Source organism: Nomascus leucogenys, chromosome 4 (assembly GCF_006542625.1).
Source record: "Nomascus leucogenys isolate Asia chromosome 4, Asia_NLE_v1, whole genome shotgun sequence".
Lineage (NCBI taxonomy): Eukaryota > Metazoa > Chordata > Mammalia > Primates > Hylobatidae > Nomascus > Nomascus leucogenys.
Genome location: NC_044384.1, coordinates 42,623,014 through 42,643,721, shown reverse-complemented (window position 1 = coordinate 42,643,721; position 20,708 = coordinate 42,623,014). Strand labels below are relative to the sequence as shown.

The 20,708-nt window shown below is 40.7% G+C and overlaps 1 protein-coding gene across 3 annotated transcripts in view; it reads left to right on the top strand.

Moving 5' to 3' along the window:
• Nucleotides 1-20,093, top strand: part of KIAA1328 (KIAA1328 ortholog) — a 372,817-nt gene extending 352,724 nt beyond the window's left edge. For all 3 annotated transcript variants that reach the window (XM_003261907.3, XM_012506309.2, XM_030810556.1), the window contains one exon: nucleotides 16,827-20,093. In XM_003261907.3, coding sequence (XP_003261955.2) covers nucleotides 16,827-17,037 — 211 coding nt within the window. In that variant the 3' untranslated portion in view covers nucleotides 17,038-20,093. The remainder of the gene's footprint in view (nucleotides 1-16,826) is intronic.
• Nucleotides 20,094-20,708: the final 615 nt, after the last annotated feature.

Here is a 20,708-nt window from a genome sequence, read left to right as displayed (position 1 = left end):
CATATCATCTAGGATCTCAGCTCCTCACCTGACTGACTACACATTAAGACCAGAAGGAGGACTGAAAGAGGCAGTAAAACAGGAAAACAAAAGCTGCCGTGGGGATAGTGCCAAAGGTGGGAAAATGTGAGAAGGTAAGTTTATGGGAAGAGTAAAGTCTGCTCCTAGATTCTCTGGGGCTGCCTCTAAGCTAATAAGCAAGCCTTATAAAGGGGTCTCTCTTTAGGTGGGAAAAGACAGGCAACAAAACCCATTTCTTTCTAAATTTCTGTCCTGCCATCAGACAAACAAGGGAGGGGACAGAATGTTCCCATGCATTTTCAACTTTTTTAGCTCAATAATCCCCCGTATTTTAGAGAGGAACAGTTCGGTTTTCTTCAGTAGAAAGGACACAAATAGGCACTCCAAAAGGTCAAAAGTCATGCAAATAATTTAAAACAAATAATGCAAGTTAATTCTCATAAATGTTTCTCTCTTGAACTAAAGATATCCACTGAGGGAAGGAATGTTGTGGTGGCCTAAATAATTTTAATTCGGTTTTCCATCTGATATCAGCTGGAATGCTGCTTAACTAATTCCCCAAATGTTAACGTTTCAAACACATGCTAAGATTTACATCTCTAGGGGACCATGAGGTCCAGCAGGGCATTAAAAGGGTATTGTCTAATATTGGGTAAAGGTTTACTCAGGTTTACTTCTACTTTAATGGGGGTGGTTGAATATATGTTACCAATTTCAGTGGAAAATTGGGACCATAAATGGTCTGGCAAAGCTTGCAGTAAATCATTGGTATCATTCCTCAGTCCTTGCTTAGAAGAATATTTGTTGGATCTGTATTTCTCAGTAACTACATTCTCATTCTGTAGTTGTTCTGTTTGCTCCTTCTGTTCCTAATTTAAATATATTCCCCCTTTTGAGAGAAGGAAATGTGTACATTGTGAAGTTCCAAAACAAATCTCTAAGAGACATCTGGGAGCCAAGGGAACAAGCAGAAAGGAAAGAAGACCACTGAGTGAGCCTACCCGGAATTGTAAGGTTTGGGATTTGTATGTACTCATACATTGAGTAGATACCCCTGCCATTTGTATAATTTCATTACTCTGAGGAAAAGGACGGTTTAAAGTGGTAGGGTTGAGGACAGAAAGAATAGCCCTAAGGTAGTAGCCCTATGGTAGTATCTATGAGGAACATATCTGTTCTCCATTTATAACAATTTCTGTTTCTCCTAGGTATTAGAAATGCAAAAAGCCCCCTTTGGATCCTCAGAGAGCACCCCTATTCATCTTGTGGGGGTCCTATCTTTTTGTTCCTGCTGTCATTTAAGTTTTCTACAATCTTGTTTGAAATGGCCAGGCATTTTGTAATAGAAGCGAACACCTCTTTGATCATTAGAAAGAGGCACCTATCTTTTCTTAAAAGGCCTCATTTGACTAGGCAGTTGTTGTAGTTGCAAATTCATAATCTCTGGGGCATTAGTGTTTTCTTCTTTCTGAATAGTTTTAGAAAGTTGATCTGCCAAGCTTAAAAACTCATGGGTATTTATATATTCACACAATAAAGCTGGTGTCTTTTAACTAAGATAACCAAGTCCTCATTTAGGCCACTGAGGAAAATAGAATTTATAAAGAAATCATTCTGGCGATCTTGGAGGCTAGCACCAGCCATCTAGAATATTGCTTAAAGGTTTTTTCAAACCTTTGAAAATAATAAAGTACAGATTCATCTGGCCTTTGAGTACAATGCTGAATTCTTTTCCAAGCTACATTTTTAGAAAAGACCTGGAGAGTTTCCTTAGGCAGTGGTGATAAGTGGAAAGGCAAATCAGAACAGGGGAGTTCAGATAAGAGAGAATATGATGGCAAAAAGGTAGAAAAAGAAAGAGTAGTTGGAGGTGAAAAGGAGAAAGCCTCTGAAGTCTGTTTTAATTCAGAAATAATTTCAGGTATCCTTTGTTTACCTTGAGTCAATTTTCTCAAAACTTCTTTGAGAAGTTTCTAGATGACAGTGGAAATACTGTCAATTTGTCTGGTTCTAAAACTAGCCTTTTTTCCAATTGTGCATGCAAATAAATTGTTTTAGCCATTTCAAAAGATCCCCATTTTGGCTATTGCACCTTATGACCACCCCTGGTTAGGTCGTTCCTAACTTTCCTAGATATTTACAACATGACATCCCATAAGTGTTATATATAAACCCAGCTAGCGTTTCTAAAAACAGTGCTCACATTTTGAAGCTTAATTTCCCAAATTTAGGAACTTTTCAAAAGTGACCAAGGCCATGTATATGTTTTAGGTCAAAGTGTCCTGCTTAGGAGTATCACTCCTCTAGGTGTCACCCAATAGTTGTAAATTGCTCTCATATGTGTCTTGGGTTTTCTCTAACTGCCAAGTGACAGCAGAATGCTCAGAGGTATGAGGGTCCAGAGTCCCTAAAGGGAGGAGTCCCTAAAAATGTTCGTTTGGTGAGGAATGCCCTGTGAGGCCACTTGACATCCTAGGCTACAGCCCAAACATCTCTGCAAACTCTCCAGTCACCTGGAGCACGTGAATGGGTCAGAGGGAGCAATCACCTGTGGTGCAAGAGAACTCATCATTCATTCATTCATTCGTAAATTCATTTATTTATTAAGATGGAGTTTTGCTCATTGCCCAGGCTGGAGTGCAATGGCTCGATCTCACCTCACTGCAACCTCCGCCTCCTGGGTTCAAGCGATTCTCCTGCCTCAGTCTCCTGAGTAGCTGGGATTAACAGGCATATGCCACCATGCCTGGCTAATTTTGTATTTGTAGTAGAGATGGGGTTTCACCACGTTGGCCAGGCTGATCTCGAACTGCCCACCTCAGGTGATTCTCCTGCCTCGGCCTCCCAAAGTGCTGGGATTACAGATGTGAGCCACCGTGCCTGGCCAGAATTCACCTTTTTAAAATTTAAATTTAAAGGAGCTCACATTCCTCAGATAAAACCTTCTTTTCTTTTTACCACCTTCCCTCCTCCCCCTACATTGATCTGGTGAGACCAGCAGGCAGAGATAGTAGGAATGGCTGAAAAACCAAGCTTGAAGGGTAATCTGTGGGCATCAGAAAGTACTTGGGATATTTGAGTTGCTGAATTCAGAAGAGATGTAGTTTTAATTTATGACAAGCTCTAGGATAGGACTATGGGAAAGGCTTGCCAGTAAAGTCTTTTGAATTGAGAGAAGGTCAAAAAACTAAGACGTCAGAATATTGACTGAGTGTCATTCTTGTGATGCTGACATTAGCAGGGATGATTGTCAGGGTTGAATTGGAGGGGAATATTGTGAATCAGGTGTTAACATCTTCAGTGATTGGGAGAAAGTGTGTTCACAGATGAAGAGAAGTTGAGGATGACAGAGCAGATGACAGGATCCTCAAGGGAATAGTAGTATAATGACAGACTGGGCCAAAAGAAATGATTCCAGTCCTACCTCTTGACCCTGAAATATATAGCACATGTTTAATATAAATGATTTCCACTCAGACGGATGTAAAGGAAGCATTGACCTGAAGAAAGAGCCAGGTTTCAATTAAAACCAGGAGATAGAAGGTATAATCTAAAAAGAATGCACAATATAGCAGTGTATATTGTGAAGCAAAAGCTCCAGAAGCAATGGGAGTGAGGAGGAGGGCTGGGGATAAAGGGAGAGATATTACAGAACATCATGGGAATAGCAGTAGCTTGCTAACCTATGATGGACTGGAATGGGAAGTACCTTCTGGGTATTGGCTGAAGGAACAAGAGACAGTTGATTTAGTCTTGTAGGACTTGTGGACCTAACCTAAGTACTCTTTAACAGAGGATTGGTTGTATTAATGTAAATCAGAGCACATCCAGGAGGCGAAGTAATCTGAAGTCAATAAAGATAATGTAAAAATATCATATGGAAAAATGGTCCCAATATATTAAGTGAAAAAAGTAATTTGCACAAATCGTATGTGTAAGCATCCTTTTTTTGTAAAAGAAGAATTGATGGATGGGTAATACTTTTCAGAATGTTTGAAATACATTGATGAGCTGTCTAAAGATTTTTAAAAAGTTGCCCACGGAAGGTGCTGAGCCTTAAGCCGTAAGACCGTTGTTGTTTGTTTGTTTGTTTGTTTGTTTTTCAACAAATACCGAGCACCTACCTTGTGCCAGATACCATGTTTTGCATGGAGATAACAGCAATAAATAAAATAATGACCCTACCCTTATGGAGCCCATACCATTGGGGCAATAGGCTATATATATATAGTGTGTGTGTGTGTGTGTGTGTGTGTGTGTGTGTGTGTGTGTGTATTGAGTGATATAAAGAAAATAAAAACCATAAAGCAATAAGGTGACTGTAGATTGATGGCTATTTTGGATGGAGTGGCTAAAGAAGGCCTCTTTGAGGAGGTGACATTTAAACAAAGACGTTGAATGGAGAGAGCAAGCAAAGGATCTGAAAGAAGGCATCCTACACAGAGGGTGAAACACATGCAAAGACCTAGAGGTAAGAATTGAGAATAACAGCAGGTTTTTGGCTTGAGCCACTGGGTTGATTGAGAGGAGTGGGATTCAGAGAAAAAAAAAGTTCTGTTTTGGATAGTTTGAGATGCCCATTACACTTCCAAGTAAAGCTATCAGGTAGCAGTTGGGAATGTGAGTCTGGAACTCAAGGGCTAGGTTGATATTGGAGCTATTCATTTAGCCGTCATTAACATATAGATGTTATTAAATCCCATGAGAATGGATAGCATCACCTAAGATATGAGAGCAAAGGACTGAGCCCTGGGGCATTCTTTCATTTAAAAGGCAAGAGAGGAAGATGATGTTGGTGGTATGGAAGGAAAATCAGGAGATGTCTACTGAAATCACAAAAAATCAAAAAAGGAAATGGGAGGGGAAAGGTCCAGTAACGTCGTTAGTTTCTCATCAGGTGCAGTCCATGGATGGACCATGAAATCAGTTTGTTTCTAGGCCATATGCTAATATTCTTGGACACCATGTCAGACTGGTCTTTCTTGAGTTGGTAATGTGGAGTCAAGTCAAATCAGCAGAGGCTACGTCCTCCTCTGGATTTTGTCTTGTTATCTTGCTAGTTCAGAGGCAAATGAAACTAGAAAGAGAGCTCTAGGGAAGACAGAATTAATGCCACTCCAGCTTGGTCCAAATTACCTCCAGGATGGGACTGGCATAGCAGATCAGATAAGCCTTTTGTTTATCACTTCTCCATAATGAGGCTATTAAATTCAGCCTGTGTGCCCAGGTAACTCATGCGTACTGGCTCTGTGAAGTACAGAGGTAAGACAGGCCAATATAGTTAATACCTATGGCTAAAACATCGTCTGGGTTTTTCAAGGGATGGTATTTTATGGATCTGGGTAAGTTGTATGTCCCTTTAAATTATTTGACTACCACACAGCCCCAGCAGGATCAGGCCAAGCTAATCAACTTTATAGTCTCCTATCACTTGTCTCCTTAGCAAAGTAAAACACACTGCTCACAGAAGACACCTGATAAATGCACTGCTCTTTTCTGACATTTAGTGTAAAATCCCATAGGAATTCATTTTTTATTTTTCTTTATTGCATATATAATTCTTGTATTAAATTGGGTCATTTCTCAAGCTTTGGTTTTTGGAATAATCTTGGGTATTTTGTTGCTTCTTAATTGCCAAATCCTTTAGTCTTTCCTGATAGCAAAAGTACTGTCAATAAACTTATTGAACAAAATTAGCAATGAGGTACAACTGAAATCTGACCCCTGCTTACCACACTTTCTGATTCTTCTGCCACAGTCTAATCTATGATTGAATGTGGCTCCTAGAGAGAGAGGTGGAATTTTTATGATAACAGCATAATCATAAAGATAAACATTTGTACTTGAGTAGATTAATTTGTTGGAGGAAAAGATAGCTCAGTTACAACTAGTTATGCTATACTTTTAAAATAAAGTGTAGTTGGTAACAGTAACCTTCTTTTGCTTTTGCTTTAGTGTCATCTCTTACTTTTCTTGATAGAAAGATTGAAGACATTCTAGTCTGGGAAGTCAAGGGGCCTGGGTTAAAAACCACTTGGCTCTGCCACTCACTTTCTCTGTGACTCCATTCAGTTCACTTATACCTCTCTGGACCTGAGTTTCCTCATCAATAAAATAAGAAAATTATTCCAAATTATGTCTAAGACTCATTCCTCCATGGGTAGGCATTAGTAGTGTTTGCCAATATCCAGTTCTCCTCTCCTTCTGGAGAGACATAACTGGGTTCCGGCCAGTCAGATATAAGAAATATTTTGTCACTTGCATGCTATGGAAAGCCTGTGCACAGTTCTTCAGTCTCTTTTCCTGCCAAGACAATTGAGAAGCCCACATTCTAGGCAATGGAACCACTGTCTGCCTGGACCTAGTTTAAGTGTACAGGATGAGCATGAAAAATAATTGAACTGTATGTATTAAGCCATTGGAATTCTGAAGGTAATTTGCTATTGTATAACTTATCCTAATATGTCAGATCTAACTTTCTATAGTTTGTTGGGTCATTATTTCCATGTTATAAATTTTTTTACTATATTTCATAGTAATGAGTACTCTGAAACAATTTGAAGCCCACAGTTCTCTTTCAAATGATTGAATATGTTGGTGCCTATTATATCAGTCTTTAAACTAAACACAAATTCTTATTGTTGCTCTGGATTTCAGTTTGCACCTCTGAAAGGTTTATTTCTGATATATTTACTGTTTCCCAATTATTTTGGCTCTATTTTTTAATAGAGAAAGCAGCAGATTATTTTCTCACTCAGAGCATCCCCCCTAGCTATTTTAAGCATGAAATTGGATAGAAAAGTGTAGATTTTCCATTGTTTGATTTTAAAAAACATTTAATGATCTATATATTAAGAGATGGATATACTACAAGATTTTCATATGTGTCAAAGGAAAGTTCAAACAAAGCTCATTCCTTGAGCATGAAGTAGGTCTGTCCTGCTTATAAGCAAAATTTCCTAGAAGCAGTACTCCAGTCATTGGTTTACACCTTAAACAAAGAATGTGTTGATTGAACACAGAAACCATTGTTTTGAATGACAGATAACTGTATTGAAATATTGCCTTCATTCTGTGACAATAAAAGCTGCAAAAGAAAAATCTGCCAGAAAGGATTTGAATTTACAACTTTTCATACCATAGAAAATGTCATGACATTTCCATGCCTCAGACAGTAGTCGAATCTTGCCTAGGACTTGAGGGCAGGGCCAGCAACATAACTTGCCAGACCAGTGTAAAATGAAAATGTGGGGCCCCTTGTTCAGAAAGAAGAAGGAAAAAGTGCAATTAAAGGTGCTAGAATATAAAGCTTTTTCCTTTAAAAGGACACCGATAAAGCATGAAGGGTAATAGTAATATATGAATGATTAAAAACTACAAATACCAAAAAATTGTATTTTGGGTATCATAATTTTATATGATAAAATCATAATACTTTATTAATGTGATAACTTGATTAACCTTAAGTTTTTCTGGCTCACTTTTCTTCAAATTTATTTATTTATTATTTTCTGAGATGGAGTTTCACTCTGTCGCCCAGGCTGGAGTGCAGTGGCACAATCTTGGCTCACTGCAACCTCCACCTCCTGGGTTCAAACGATTCCCCTGCCTCAGCCTCCCGAGTAGCTGGGACTACAGGCACGAGCCACCACACCCAGCTAATTTTTGTCTTTTTGTAGAGATGGGGTTTTTCACTATGTTGGCCAGGCTGGTCTCAAACTCCTGACATCAAGTAATCCACCTGCCTCGGCCTCGCAAAGTGCTGGGATTACAGGCGTATGCCACTGCACACACTGCATGAGCCACTGTGCCCAGCCCAAATTCATTTATTAAGTCATCAGAATTTACACTTTTAACAACTTTAGGTGATATAATTAAAAGCAACATCAGTCACTCTTAGCAAGTGAGATTACAAAAATTTTTTGTAATTTTTTTTATTATTATACTTTAAGTTCTAGGGTACGTGTGCACAACGTGCAAGTTTGTGACATATGTGTACATGTGTCATGTTTGTTTGCTGCACCCATTAACTCGTCATTTACATTAGGTATTTCTCCTAATGCTATCCCTCCTCCCTCTCCGCACCCGATGACAGGCCCAGGTATGTGATGTTCCCCACTGTGTGTCCAAGTGTTCTCATTATTCAGTTCCCACCTATGAGTGAGAATATGTGGTGTTTGGTTTTCTGCATTTGTGATAGTTTGCTCAGAATGATGGCTTCCAGCTTCATCCATGGCCCTACAAAGGACATTAACTCATCCTTTTTTATGGCTGCATAGTATTCCATGGTGTATATGTGCCACATTTCCTTAATCATGTCTATCATTGATGGACATTTGGGTTGGTTCCAAGTCTTTGCTATTGTGAATAGTGCCGCAGTAAACATGCATGTGCATGTGTCTTTATAGTAACATGATTTATAATCCTTTGGGTATATACCCAGTAATGGGATCGCTGGGTCAAATGGTATTTCTAGTTCCAGATCCTTGAGGAATCTCCACACTGACTTCCACAATGGTTGAACTAGTTTACACTCCCACCAACAGTGTAAAAGTGTTCCTATTTCTCCACATCCTTTCCAGCACCTGTTATTTCCTGACTTTTTAATGATTGCCATTCTAACTGGTGTGAGATAGTATCTCATTGTGGTTTTGATTTGCATTTATCTGATGACCAGTGATGATGAGCATTTTTTCATGTGTCTGTTGGCTGCATAAATGTCTTCTTTAGAGAAGTGTCTGCTCATATCCTTTGCCCACTTTTTGATAGGGTTGTTTGATTTTTTCTTGTAAATTTGTTTAAGTTCTTTGTAGATTCTGGATATTAGCCCTTTGTCAGATGGGTAGATTGCAAAAATTTTCTCCCGTTCTGTAGGTTGCCTGTTCACTGTGATGGTAATTTCTTTTGCTGGGCAGAAGCTCTTCAGTTTAATTAGATCCCATTTGTCTATTTTGGCTTTTGTTGCGATTGCTTTTGGTGTTTTAGTCATGAAGTCCTTGCCCATGCCTATGTCCTGTATGGTATTGCCTAGGTTTTCTTCTAGGGTTTTTATGGTTTTAGGTCTAACATTTAAGTCTTTAATCCATTTTAAATTAACTTTTGCATAAGGTGTAAGGAAGGGATCCAGTTTCAGCTTTCTATATATGGCTAGCCAGTTTTCCCAGCACCATTTATTAAATAGGGAATCCTTTCCCCATTTCTTGTTTTTGTCAGATTTGTCAAAGATCAGATGGTTGTAGATGTGTGGCATTATTTCTGAGGCCTCTGTTCTGTTCCATTGTTCTGTATCTCTGTTTTGGTACCAGTACCATGCTGTTTTGGTTACTGTAGCCTTGTAGTATAGTTTGAAGTCAGGTAGCGTGATGCCTCCAGCTTTGTTCTTTTTGCTTAGGATTGTCTTGGCAATACTGGCTCTTTTTTGGTTCTATATGAACTTTAAAGTAGTTTATTCCAATTCTGTGAAGAAAGTCACTGGTAGCTTGATGGGGATGGCACTGAATCTATAAATTACTTTGGGCAGTATGGCCATTTTCACAATATTGATTCTTCCTATCCATGAGCATGGAATGTTCTTCCATTTGTTTGTATCCTCTTTTATTTCGTTGAGCAGTGGTTTGTAGTTCTCCCTGAAGAGGTCCTTCACATCCCTTGTAAGTTGGATTCTTAGGTATTTTATTCTCTTTGTAGCAATTGTGAATAGGAGTTCACTCATGATTTGGCTCTCTGTCTATTATTGCTGTATAGGAATGCTTGTGATTTTTGCACATTGATTTTGTATCCTGAGACTTTGCTGAAGTTGCTTATCAGCTTAAGGAAATTTGGGGCTGAGACAATGGGGTTTTCTAAATATACCGTCATGTCATCTGCAAACAGGGACAATTTGACTTCCTCTTTTACTAATTGAATACCCTTTATTTCTTTCTCTACCTGATTGCCCTGGCCAGAACTTCCGACACTATGCTGAATAGGAGTGGTGAGAGAGGGCATCCCTGTCTTGTGCCAGTTTTCAAAGGGAATGCTTCCAGTTTTTGCCCATTCAGTATGATATTGGCTGTGGGTTTGTCATAAATAGCTCTTATTATTTCAAGATACATTCCATCAGTACCTAGTTTATTGAGAGTTTTTAGCATAAAGGGCCATTGAATTTTGTTGAAGGCATTTTCTGCATCTATTGAGATAATCATGTGGTTTTTGTCTTTAGTTCTGTTTTGTGATGGATTACGTTTATTGATTTGCATATGTTGAACCAGGCTTGCATCCCAGGGATGAAGCCAACTTGATCGTGGTGGATAAGCTTTTTGACGTGCTGCTGGATTCGGTTTGCCAGTATTTTATTGTGGATTTTCGCATCGATGTTCATCAGCGATATTGGTCTAAAATTCTCTTTTTTTGTTGTGTCTCTGCCCGGCTTTGGTATCAGGATGATGCTGGCCTCATAAAATGAGTTAGGGAGGAGTCCCTCTTTTTCTATTGATTGGAATAGTTTCAGAAGGAATGGTACCAGCTCCTCTTTGTACTTCTGGTAGAATTTGGCTGTGAATCCTTCTGGTCCTGGACTTTTTTTGGTTGGTAGGCTATTAATTATTGCCTCAATTTCAGAGCCTGTTATTGGTCTATTCAGGGATTTAGCTTCTTCCTGGTTTAGTTTTGGGAGGGTGTATGTGTCGAGGAATTTATTCATGTAGATTTTCTAGTTTATTTGCTTAGAGGTGTTTATAGTATTCTTTGATGGTAGTTTGTACTTCTGTGGAATCGGTGGTGATATCCCCTTTATCATTTTTTATCACATCTCTTTGATTCTTCTCCCTTTTCTTCTTTATTAATCTTGCTATTGGTCTATCAATTTTGTTTATCTTTTCAAAAAACCAGCTCCTGGATTCATTGATTTTTTTGAAGGTTTTTTGTGTCTCTATCTCCTTCAGTTGTCCTCTGATCTTAGTTATTTCTTGCCTTCTGCTAGGTTTTGAATTTGTTTGCTCTTGCTTCTCTAGTTCTTTTAATTGTGATGTTAGGGTGTTGATTTTAGATCTTTCCTGCTTTCTCTTGTGGGCATTTAGTGCTATAAATTTCCCTCTACACACTGCTTTAAATATGTCCCAGAGATTCTGGTACGTCATGTCTTTGTTCTCATTGGTTTCAAAGAACATCTTTATTTCTGCCTTCATTTTGTTATTTACCCAGTAGTCATTCAGGAGCAGGTTGTTCAGTTTCCATGTAGTTGTGCAGTTTTGAGTGAGTTTCTTAACCCTGAGTTCAAATTTGATTGCACTGTGGTTGTGATTTCTGTTCTTTTACATTTGCTGAGGAGTGCTTTACTTCCAACTATGTGGTCAGTTTTGGAATAAATGCGATGTCGTGCTGAGAAGAATGTATATTATGTTGATTTGGGGTGGAGAGTTCTGTATACATCTGTTAGGTCTGCTTGGTGCATAGCTGAGTTAAAGTCCTGGATATCCTTGTTAACCTTCTGTCTCATTGATCTGTCTAATATTGACAGTGGGGTGTTAAAGTCTCCCATTATTATTTTGTGGGAGTCTAAGTCTCCTTGTAGGTCTCTGAGGACTTGCTTTATGAATCTGGGTGCTCCTGTATTGGGTGCATATATATTTAGGATAGTTAGCTCTTCCTGTTGAATTGATCCCTTTACCATTCTGTGATGGCCTTCTTTGTCTCTCTTTTTTTTTTTTTAATCTTTGTTGGTTTAAAGTCTGTTTTATCAGAGACTAGGATTGCAACCCCTGCTTTTTTCTTTTTTTTTTTTTTTTTTTTTTTTTTTTGCTTTCCATTTGCTTGGTAGATCTTCCTCCATCCCTTTATTTTGAGTCTATGTGTGTCTCTGCACGTGAGATGGGTCTCCTGAATACAGCACACTGATGGGTCTTGATTCTTTATCCAATTTGCCAGTCTGTGTCTTTTAATTGGGGCATTTAGCCCATTTACATTTAAGGTTAATATTGTTATGTGTGAATTGAATCCTGTCATTATGATGTTAGCTGGTTATTTTGCTTGTAGTTGATGCAGTTTCCTCCTAGCATCGATGGTCTTTACAATTTGGCATGTTTCTGCAGTGGCTGGTACCAGTTGTTCCTTTCCATGTTTAGTGCTTCCTTCGGGAGCTCTTGTAAGGCAGGCCTGGTGGTGACAAAATATCTCAGCATTTGCTTGTCTATAAAGGATTTTATTTCTCCTTCACTTATGAAGCTTAGTTTGGCTGGATATGAAATTCTAGTTTGAAAATTCTTTTCTTTAAGAATGTTGAATATTGACCCCCACTCTCTTCTGGCTTGTAGAGTTTCTGCCGAGAGATCAGCTGTTAGTCTGATGGGCTTCCCTTTGTGGGTAACCTGACCTTTCTCTCTGCCTGCCCTTAACATTTTTTCCTTCATTTCAACCTTGGTGAATCTGACAATTATGTGTCTTGGGGTTGCTCTTCTCGAGGAGTATCTTTGTGGTGGTCTCTGTATTTCCTGAATTTGAATGTTGGCCTGCCTTGCTAGATTGGGGAAATTTACCTGCATAATATCCTGAAGAGTGTTTTCCAGCTTGGTTCCATGCTCCCCGTCACTTTCAGGTACACCAATCAAACATAGATTTGGTCTTTTCACATAGTCTCATATTTCTTGGAGGCTTTGTTCGTTTCTTTTTACTCTTTTTTCTCTAAACTTCTCTTCTCGCTTCATTTCATTTGTTATAGCCACAGGAGTTAGAGAAAATGCCACACTTTGAGACAAATTAAGAGTCCTTTATTTAAGCCGGCAGCCAAAGAGATGGCTAACGCTCAAAATTCTCTCGGCCCCTAGGAAGGGGCTTGATTAACTTTTATACCTAGGTTTAGGAAGGGGAGGGGGACTTAAACGCAATAATTCTACGGAAGTAAAAACGTGCAAGAATCAAAAGAAGCAAATGGTTACAGAGAGATAAACAATTTAAAAGACAAATGGTTACAAAAAGAGCAAGGGTACCAGGTGCAAGGCTCTAAATCCTTCATTATAGTTAGATATAAATGCTATGTGGGACAGGAACTCAAGGCTTTATGTTGTTATCTCTTTGAGCAAAACCCTGGGAACTTCATACATTGTTTGCTCCACTATCTTATCAATTAATTGGGCTCCTTTGAAATGCTGAGGATCTGCTTACACAGGTTAACTCCTTAAGGAAGGGGGTTGGGTAAGGAGCCCTTAATGTCTTGTAAATCAAGAGGTCAAATGGAGTTTGTCCGGCTTTCCCAGCCAGGGAGAGTCTATTCATATGGGAAACATGGCTGGCAATTAAGGAGACAGAAAAAGGAAAATTTAAAGTAGTGAGCTAGAGTAAAAAACAAGGTTAGGTATTACACATTCATTTGATCTTCAATCACTGATACCCTTTCTTCCACTTGATCGAATCAGCTTCTGAAGCTTGTGCATGCATCACGTAGTTCTCCTGCCATGGTATTCAGCTCCATCAGGTCATTTAAGGTCTTCTCTACACTGTTTATTCTAGTTAGCCATTCGTCTGATCTTTTTTCCAGGTTTTTGGCTTCCTTGCGATGGGTTCGTACATCCTCCTTTAGCTCGGAGAAGTTTGTTATTACCAACCTTCTGAAGCCTACTTCTGTCAACTTGTCAAAGTTATTCTCTGTCCAGCTTTGTTCCATTGCTGGCGAGGAGCTGTGATCCTTTGGAGAAGAGGCGCTCTGGTTTTTAGAATTGTCAGCTTTTCTGCTCTGGTTTCTCCCCATCTTTGTGGTTTTATCTACCTTTGGTCTCTGATGATGGTGACCTACAGATGGGGTTTTGGTGTTGATGTCCTTTTTGTTGATGTTGATGCTATTCCTTTCTGTTTGTTAGTTTTCCTTCCAACAGTGAGGTCCCTCAGCTGCAGGTCTGTTAGAGTTTGCTGGAGGTCCACTCCAGACCCTGTTTGCCTGGGTGTCACCAGCAGATGGCTGCAGAACCACAAATATTGCAGAACTGCAATATTGCTGCCTGATCCTTCCTCTGGAAGCTTCATCTCGAGGGGCACCCAGCTGTATGAGGTGTCAGTTGGCCCCTACTGGGAGGTGTCTCCCAGTTAGGCTACACAGGGGTCAGGGACCCACTTGAGGAGGCAGTCTGTCCGTTTTCAGAGGTCAAACACCATGCTGGGAAAACCACTGCTCTCTTCAGAGCTGGAAGGGATGTTTAAGTCTGCAGAAGTTCCTGCTGCCTTCTGTTCAGCTGTGCCCTTCCCCCAGAAGTGGAGTCTACAGAGGCAGGCAGGCCTCGTTGACCTGCAGTGAGCTCCACCCAGTTTGAACTTCCCGGCTGTTTTGTTTACCTACTGAAGCCTCAGCAATGGCGGATGCGCCTACCCCTGCCAGGCTGCTGTCTCGCAGGTTGATCTCAGACTGCTGCACTAGCAGTGAGCAAGGCTCCGTGGGCGTGGGACCTACTGAGCCAGGTGTGGTTTATAATCTCCTGGTGTGCCGTTTGCTAAGACTGTTGGAAAAGTGCAGTATTTGGGTGGCAGTGTCCCAATTTTCCAGGTACCGTCTGTCATGGCTTCCCTTGGCTAGGAAAGGGAAGTCCCCCGACCCCTTGCACTTCCTGGGTGAGGCAATGCCCCGCCTTGCTTCGGCTCACCCTCTGTGGGCTGCACCCACTGTTCATCCAGTCCCAATGAGATGAACCAGGTACCTCAGCTGGAAATGCAGAAATCACCCGTCTTCTTCGTCGATCACACTGGGAGCTGCAGACTGGTGCTGTTCCTATTTGGCCATCTTGGAACTATATCCCCCAATTTTTTCTAATTTTTAATTTTAAGGAGGATCTTTCTGTTGATGCAACTAACAGTGGAGCTGCTAAGAGTATTTTGTAGGTTGTGCCAACATTTGCATAGATTTCTAATAAAATATTTCCAAATATGAATTTTAGTTTATATAGAGGTGATTATTCTTGGGGATCAGATTTTCTAAAAAGATTTAACTCTTCATACACATTAGTTTCATACATGTTGGAATTTAGTTTTAAATACAAATCTCTACAATGTCATTTTAATGTTTTCTCTAGCATGTTCAGTAACATATAAAGATCATATAACAAACCAAAAATCACTTAATGATTTGTCTATAATTCACAGTGCTTATTTATGCTTTCTATAGCAGCATCTTCAATTACAAAGACAAATTAAATTTAAAAATTGTATTCCTCATTAATAATTGGTTCATTAGAAATTGCATAAGAGAATAGTGGGTTTTTTCCTATCAAATGCAACAATCCTTAATTTTTATTTCCAAACCTGTGGATATTCGCTTGCAGTGTTGTAGCAGTTTTTAAAACCAGAGATTCTAAACTCTTTGAAGGCTTCTAATATATCTCTGATATGCTTCATTGTAATGTCCACGTGTATGTTTTTATTTTCTAATAATGTACTGGCATTTATAGCCTTAATGGTAGCAGTTCCTATCCCAGTTCTCAGGCCAGAAAGATGACATTTTTGCCACAGGGATGGGCTTGGGAAACAGACAACCCAGCCTCTCACCACTGCTGCTTCTGCCATTGTCACCACCATTAATTTGGAGCTAGGTTCTGGCCCCAGCTATCCCCTTAGGGCCTTATGTGGTACTCCAGACTGTTTTTGTTTGGTTGGTTGGTTTTTTGCTTGTTTGCTTTTTGTTTGTGTGTTTGCTCTATTGCCCAGGCTAGAGTGCAGTGGCACAATCTGGGCTCACTACAGCCTCCACTTCCCAGGTTCAAGCGATTCTCCTGCCTCAGCCTCCTGAGTAGCTGGGACTACAGGCACACACCACCATGCCTGCCTAATTTTTGTGTTTTTAGTAGAGACAGAGTTTCACCATGTTGTCCAGGCTGGTCTTGAACTCCTGACCTCAAGTGATCCACCCACCTCGGCCTCCCAAAGTGCTGGGATTACAGGCGTGAACCACCTCGCCCGGCCCCCAGACTGTTTCTTTACCTCTAAGCTGCTCCGCACTTACCCTTTCTGAAAAGAATGCCGGACACAAGGCAGTCTTTCTTTGGAGGGATGTCTTTATAGATTTAGAATCTTTTCCCAAACTTCTAGAAAAAGTGGAAGGGGGTTAACAGGAAGGAACTAACATTTATTCAGTGCCTATTATGTATTCATTTATATCAGTGAATTCATTTAATCCTAACTGGAGTTTTGCTAGCCTCTTACACATGAAAAGACTGAACTGAGAGACTGAATAACTTCCCCAATATTACACAGCTTGCAAATGATAGAACAGAGATTTGAACCAAGCCTGTCTGTCTGTGAAGATTTCGACAGGCAGCTTTAGTGTCCTGGATGAGAGTGCTGGAGACAAACCACCTGGGTTCAATTCTAGACTCTGCTGTGTAATTGCTTTCTGTTAGATGAGTTACTTCCCTGAGCTTTAATTTCCACATGTTTATAATGGAGATGAGAGTAGTATAGTACCTACTTCCTAGGGTTCATTAGAGGATTATAGGAAGGTCAAATATTTGTAGTGTTAGGAGCAGTGCCTGGTAGTAAGCCTGCAGTAAATGTCACTGTTAATATCATTACTGTTATCATGATTACTCTTCCCACTCTACAATCTCTCTTCATAAGTTATAAAGGAATGTTAGAGGTCAGCAAAAGAGAAGAGCTTATGGACAGGCAGCAGGGCCTAGGTTCTTCAAGTCCTTATGGTGTTTACCTTCACAAAAGTTCCCTTAAGCAGCATCTTACACACGATGTGATCTGTGATCTGATTCTTGCCCTGGACAGCCCATTTCTGCTGGGCTTCTTGGATTCTCATTTTCTAATAATCTGATCCTTTCCTGTCTGGGTTATATGTCTTACAGGTATGAGACATCTTTGTTGGATTTGGTTCAGTCTCTGAGCCCAAACTCTGCACCCAAACCTCAGCGCTATCCCTCCAGAGAAGCTGGGGCCTGGAATCATGGTACTTTCCAACTCAGTCCTCCAAAATCGACCCGGAAGAAGATGGGGATGCACAGAACCCCTGAAGAGCTGGAGGAGAATCAGATTCTGGAAGATATATTTTTCATTTGACATATTGCAAAATTTTCTTAGGATTTTAAAGTATTTCATCGCAAAGTAATTGTGTCTCTCCTTTCGCGGAGACCTGTCTCACTAGCATCCTGTTACATATTGAATACAGAAATCATTCTAACAACCCAGGGTGTTTTCAATCAGACCAGGCATTCGATAACACACTAAGGGGGTAGGAATGGAAAATGGTATCTTGTATATGCTAAACAGATTAGAAAATTAACATAGGATACTTTCTGTGTGGTGGAAACCATTGCATATTCAGCCTCATTTCAAGAGTGTTTCCTTCTCAAACTTCTGCTAGAAAAGGCTGACTCACTTTTATATACAAGAAAAACCTTTCCACTGAAAAATCCCTCTAATTTAAAAGTAACCCCTTTGAAACATAAGCAGTTACAGAAAGGCAGACTCTCTCATCTTTCTCATCCTGTTCTCTCACTACTACATCTCTGTAAGTGGTCCTTTAATTATGAAGTTGGAGTTGGTGCCCCTGCCATCACAAACAACACTGAGAGCCAATTGTGAGTCAGTCTCAGTAGCCATCAGCCTGGCAGCTGCCCATCCCATAACCAAAGAGCTCAGTGGGCTAGAGGGTGAGACCCAGCCAATCCTTGGGAGCAAGCAGCACTAAATCACGTCAGGGAGTGCTTAGCCCTGGGGAAATTCAGTGGAGGCACAAGCCTGAAGCACTCTTCTACCAATGTTCAGGTGACTACCCCTCCAATATCCCAGAATGAATAAGAACAATCTCTAGGTATTTTTATTGACCCAAGTGTTCAGCTTATTCACCCCACCCCCCACCCCCCATCACATGCGCTCCTGTGAACTTCCCATGGTTATGTCTAGGTAAAATGCCACTAGAGAGAGAGTGATACCAGCTGCTGCAAGCTGATGGACTTCCTCTGGCCCTCCCTTTTCCTCCATGAGGATTAAAGGATATGAGCTGACCAGGCCTCGCAGGTGCTCTGCTCATGGTCCCAAAGAACCATCTCTACTTGCCAGAGTATGTTCCACCACCCAAGCAGGGTCTCCCTACTTTTTCTCACTGGGCCTCGTTTTGACCCAGAGAGAGCCTATGGAAGTAATACAGTGCAGACCTCATCCTGTCTGCTGTCTTTTCTCCCACAGAGCTCTTGAGATGGGTCCTTCAGCTTGTAGTGGTCCCTAATAGCTTCTCAAGCTAATGGGGATGATCAGCCTGGTTTAGCCAGAGTTCAAAACTCTCCCAGTCATTGAAAGCAAGGGGAGGGTGTGTTCCCAGATGTGTATTACTTGGGAATTTTATTTGATCTGGAGGGTGTGGCTTTTTTTCTCTTCTTTTTACCAACCCCAACTAAACTGGGAGAAAGACTTAGTCAGTGTTGGTAGACAAAGTCATACCACCCAGGGCAGCCTGCATGCAGCGAGTCTGCGTGGCTTCCCTGAATTATTGTTTTAATTAAAACTAGATTATTTCAATCTAGGAAAGCTTTGTTGAGCAGCCTCCTTATCCAGATAGATCCAAAGCTCATGTCTCTTCAGGCTGAGCCTGGCGCTCAGCCTTCTTTCACTTGGGATTTTTTATTCTTTGGAGTAGAAAAGAATGGAGCCCACCAATATTATATTTTTCTTCTGAAATAAATATAAAGTCAAGACTAACTAGTTATAGTCATTCCCTTAAAAAGTTGGAAAATCAGTACAGATTAAAATTTCCTTATAAAGTTCACCTCTGAGAGTAACTAAATCGGTTTCATCCCATATCAAAAAGCCTTTGGAGTGTGGAGCTTTCTATGGTATGGCAGAAATGGGTGGATGGCAAACTAAGAGCCCTCAGCCATTTTTTCAGTTAAAGTTAGGTTGCCAGAACTTTCTTTTCCTTGCCCCCTGTGTCATGACTAGCTTAAGTGTACTTGACTCTCGTAGACTACTCCCATGCCCACAGTCACCCATTCCACACTCCAGCGTCCTTAAAACTCTGGAGTGAGAGGATGCCAGAGGATCAAGAAAAGGATCACAGTTTCTTGAAGAAGCTTGTTTGCCTTTAGAAGAATTGTAAACGGAGTCTAAACTAAAGGCTTTTTGGGGGTCACAGCCACAGAGTAGTTTTATTGCTTCTTTGCCTCTCCATGAATGGCCAATTTGGAAAAGCAGAGATGGGCTTTCAGCAGAATATCAGCCAATACATTTTTCACATGCAAAACTCATCACCAGTTGCCTTTTTCTAACTTACGGACATTTTGTTGGTGTTGGTGCAAGGGCAATAGGATGTAAATTTGTATATAATGTCTTCATTATTAATTGAATAGTACATGTTAACATTTTAATCTATTTAAATTTACTTTGAAATATATACGTACATATGAATGAAAGGTTGTTACAGAGCCTCAAAGCTGTTGCAGACTATCCCAAGAGAAAGGATCTGGCACAAAGGAATCTGCCTTTCCTCCCTCTCAAGTCTCTCACCCTTGACTGGTTGGGATTTGCTCGTCCAGCCTCTAGACACTTCCTCAGAGCAAGACTGGACACATGCTGAGGGCGTTTCGGATAGTGCCTCAGCATTGCCCACCCTGCTGCCCACCTCCTGTGAGAGAAAAAACAATCAATGTTTACAAAATGGAAAAGGACACAGCACGTACTTTGAACTCCCTAAGTAAGGCCCACAGTGCTTGATACAGAGAACCAAAGTGAATCACAGAAAAGCTTTTGCTAACAGTCTGCTTTCTAGGAGGCAAACTTGTGTTTATCCAAACCTGATCCCCAGGATGGGGACTTTTCTAGAGCACCCCAAATGTCATGGGGAGGGAGGGACTCTTTCTGCTCCCTCAGAGCTACTCTTCCCTTGTCCCTGCTTCCAGCACCAAGTTCATAATAGAGATCTTCTGGCCAGAGAATCAGGGGAGAGGAGAGGCCTGATGGGGCAGAGCTGGATGAAGTCTGCTAAGAGAGATGGAGGCTGTGGCGGACTCCTTCCAACTCACGATTTATCCTCAGCTCAGAGTGTATTTTGAATGTGAGCAAATGTTTATGTACGTATGAGATTTTAAGTTAATAAATCATCTCTATGGCTATTTTCCCCATGTGGGTTTGATATTGAATTGTCCCTTGAACATCCCTCATCAGATCAGTGAGGCATAGCTTGAAAGCAAGTGCAGAGCCGCAGGTTATCAAAATGTTATTTTCCTCAGTACTTGTTAAAACAGCAGGAGCCTGTCGTCGACTGAGAGAAAGGAAATGGTTTGTCACATCCCAGTAGGTTTTTCTGCTGTGGCTCCTGCTCACTCACATCACGTGAACACCAAGCCGCCTCTAGATTGTGTGCTTGTTGGAACAGAACATTCAGTCTCTGTGCACCTGGAAGTCCCTTCTCTGTGCCTACCCCCATAGCTGCTCAGCAAGGAAGAAATATCACAGCACTTTAAGACAAGAAAAATAGCCCTGCCTAGTTGCCTTTAGTTGCTGGAAGAATGTATGTGAGGGCTTCAGTGCCTAAAATGCTCAATTCTGAGATCACACCTGTGGATTCAACTCAGACAGAGACCCTGTCCTGCCCCCTGTTCCCCAAGCCAGGCTGGCACTTGCACCTGAATACGGAGACTTCGCACCTGCCCCTCAGAGGCACAGGTAGCAGGAACAGAATCATTACTCAAACAGCTCCCAAACCGAAAATGAAAATTGCTCATGGACTACTGGTA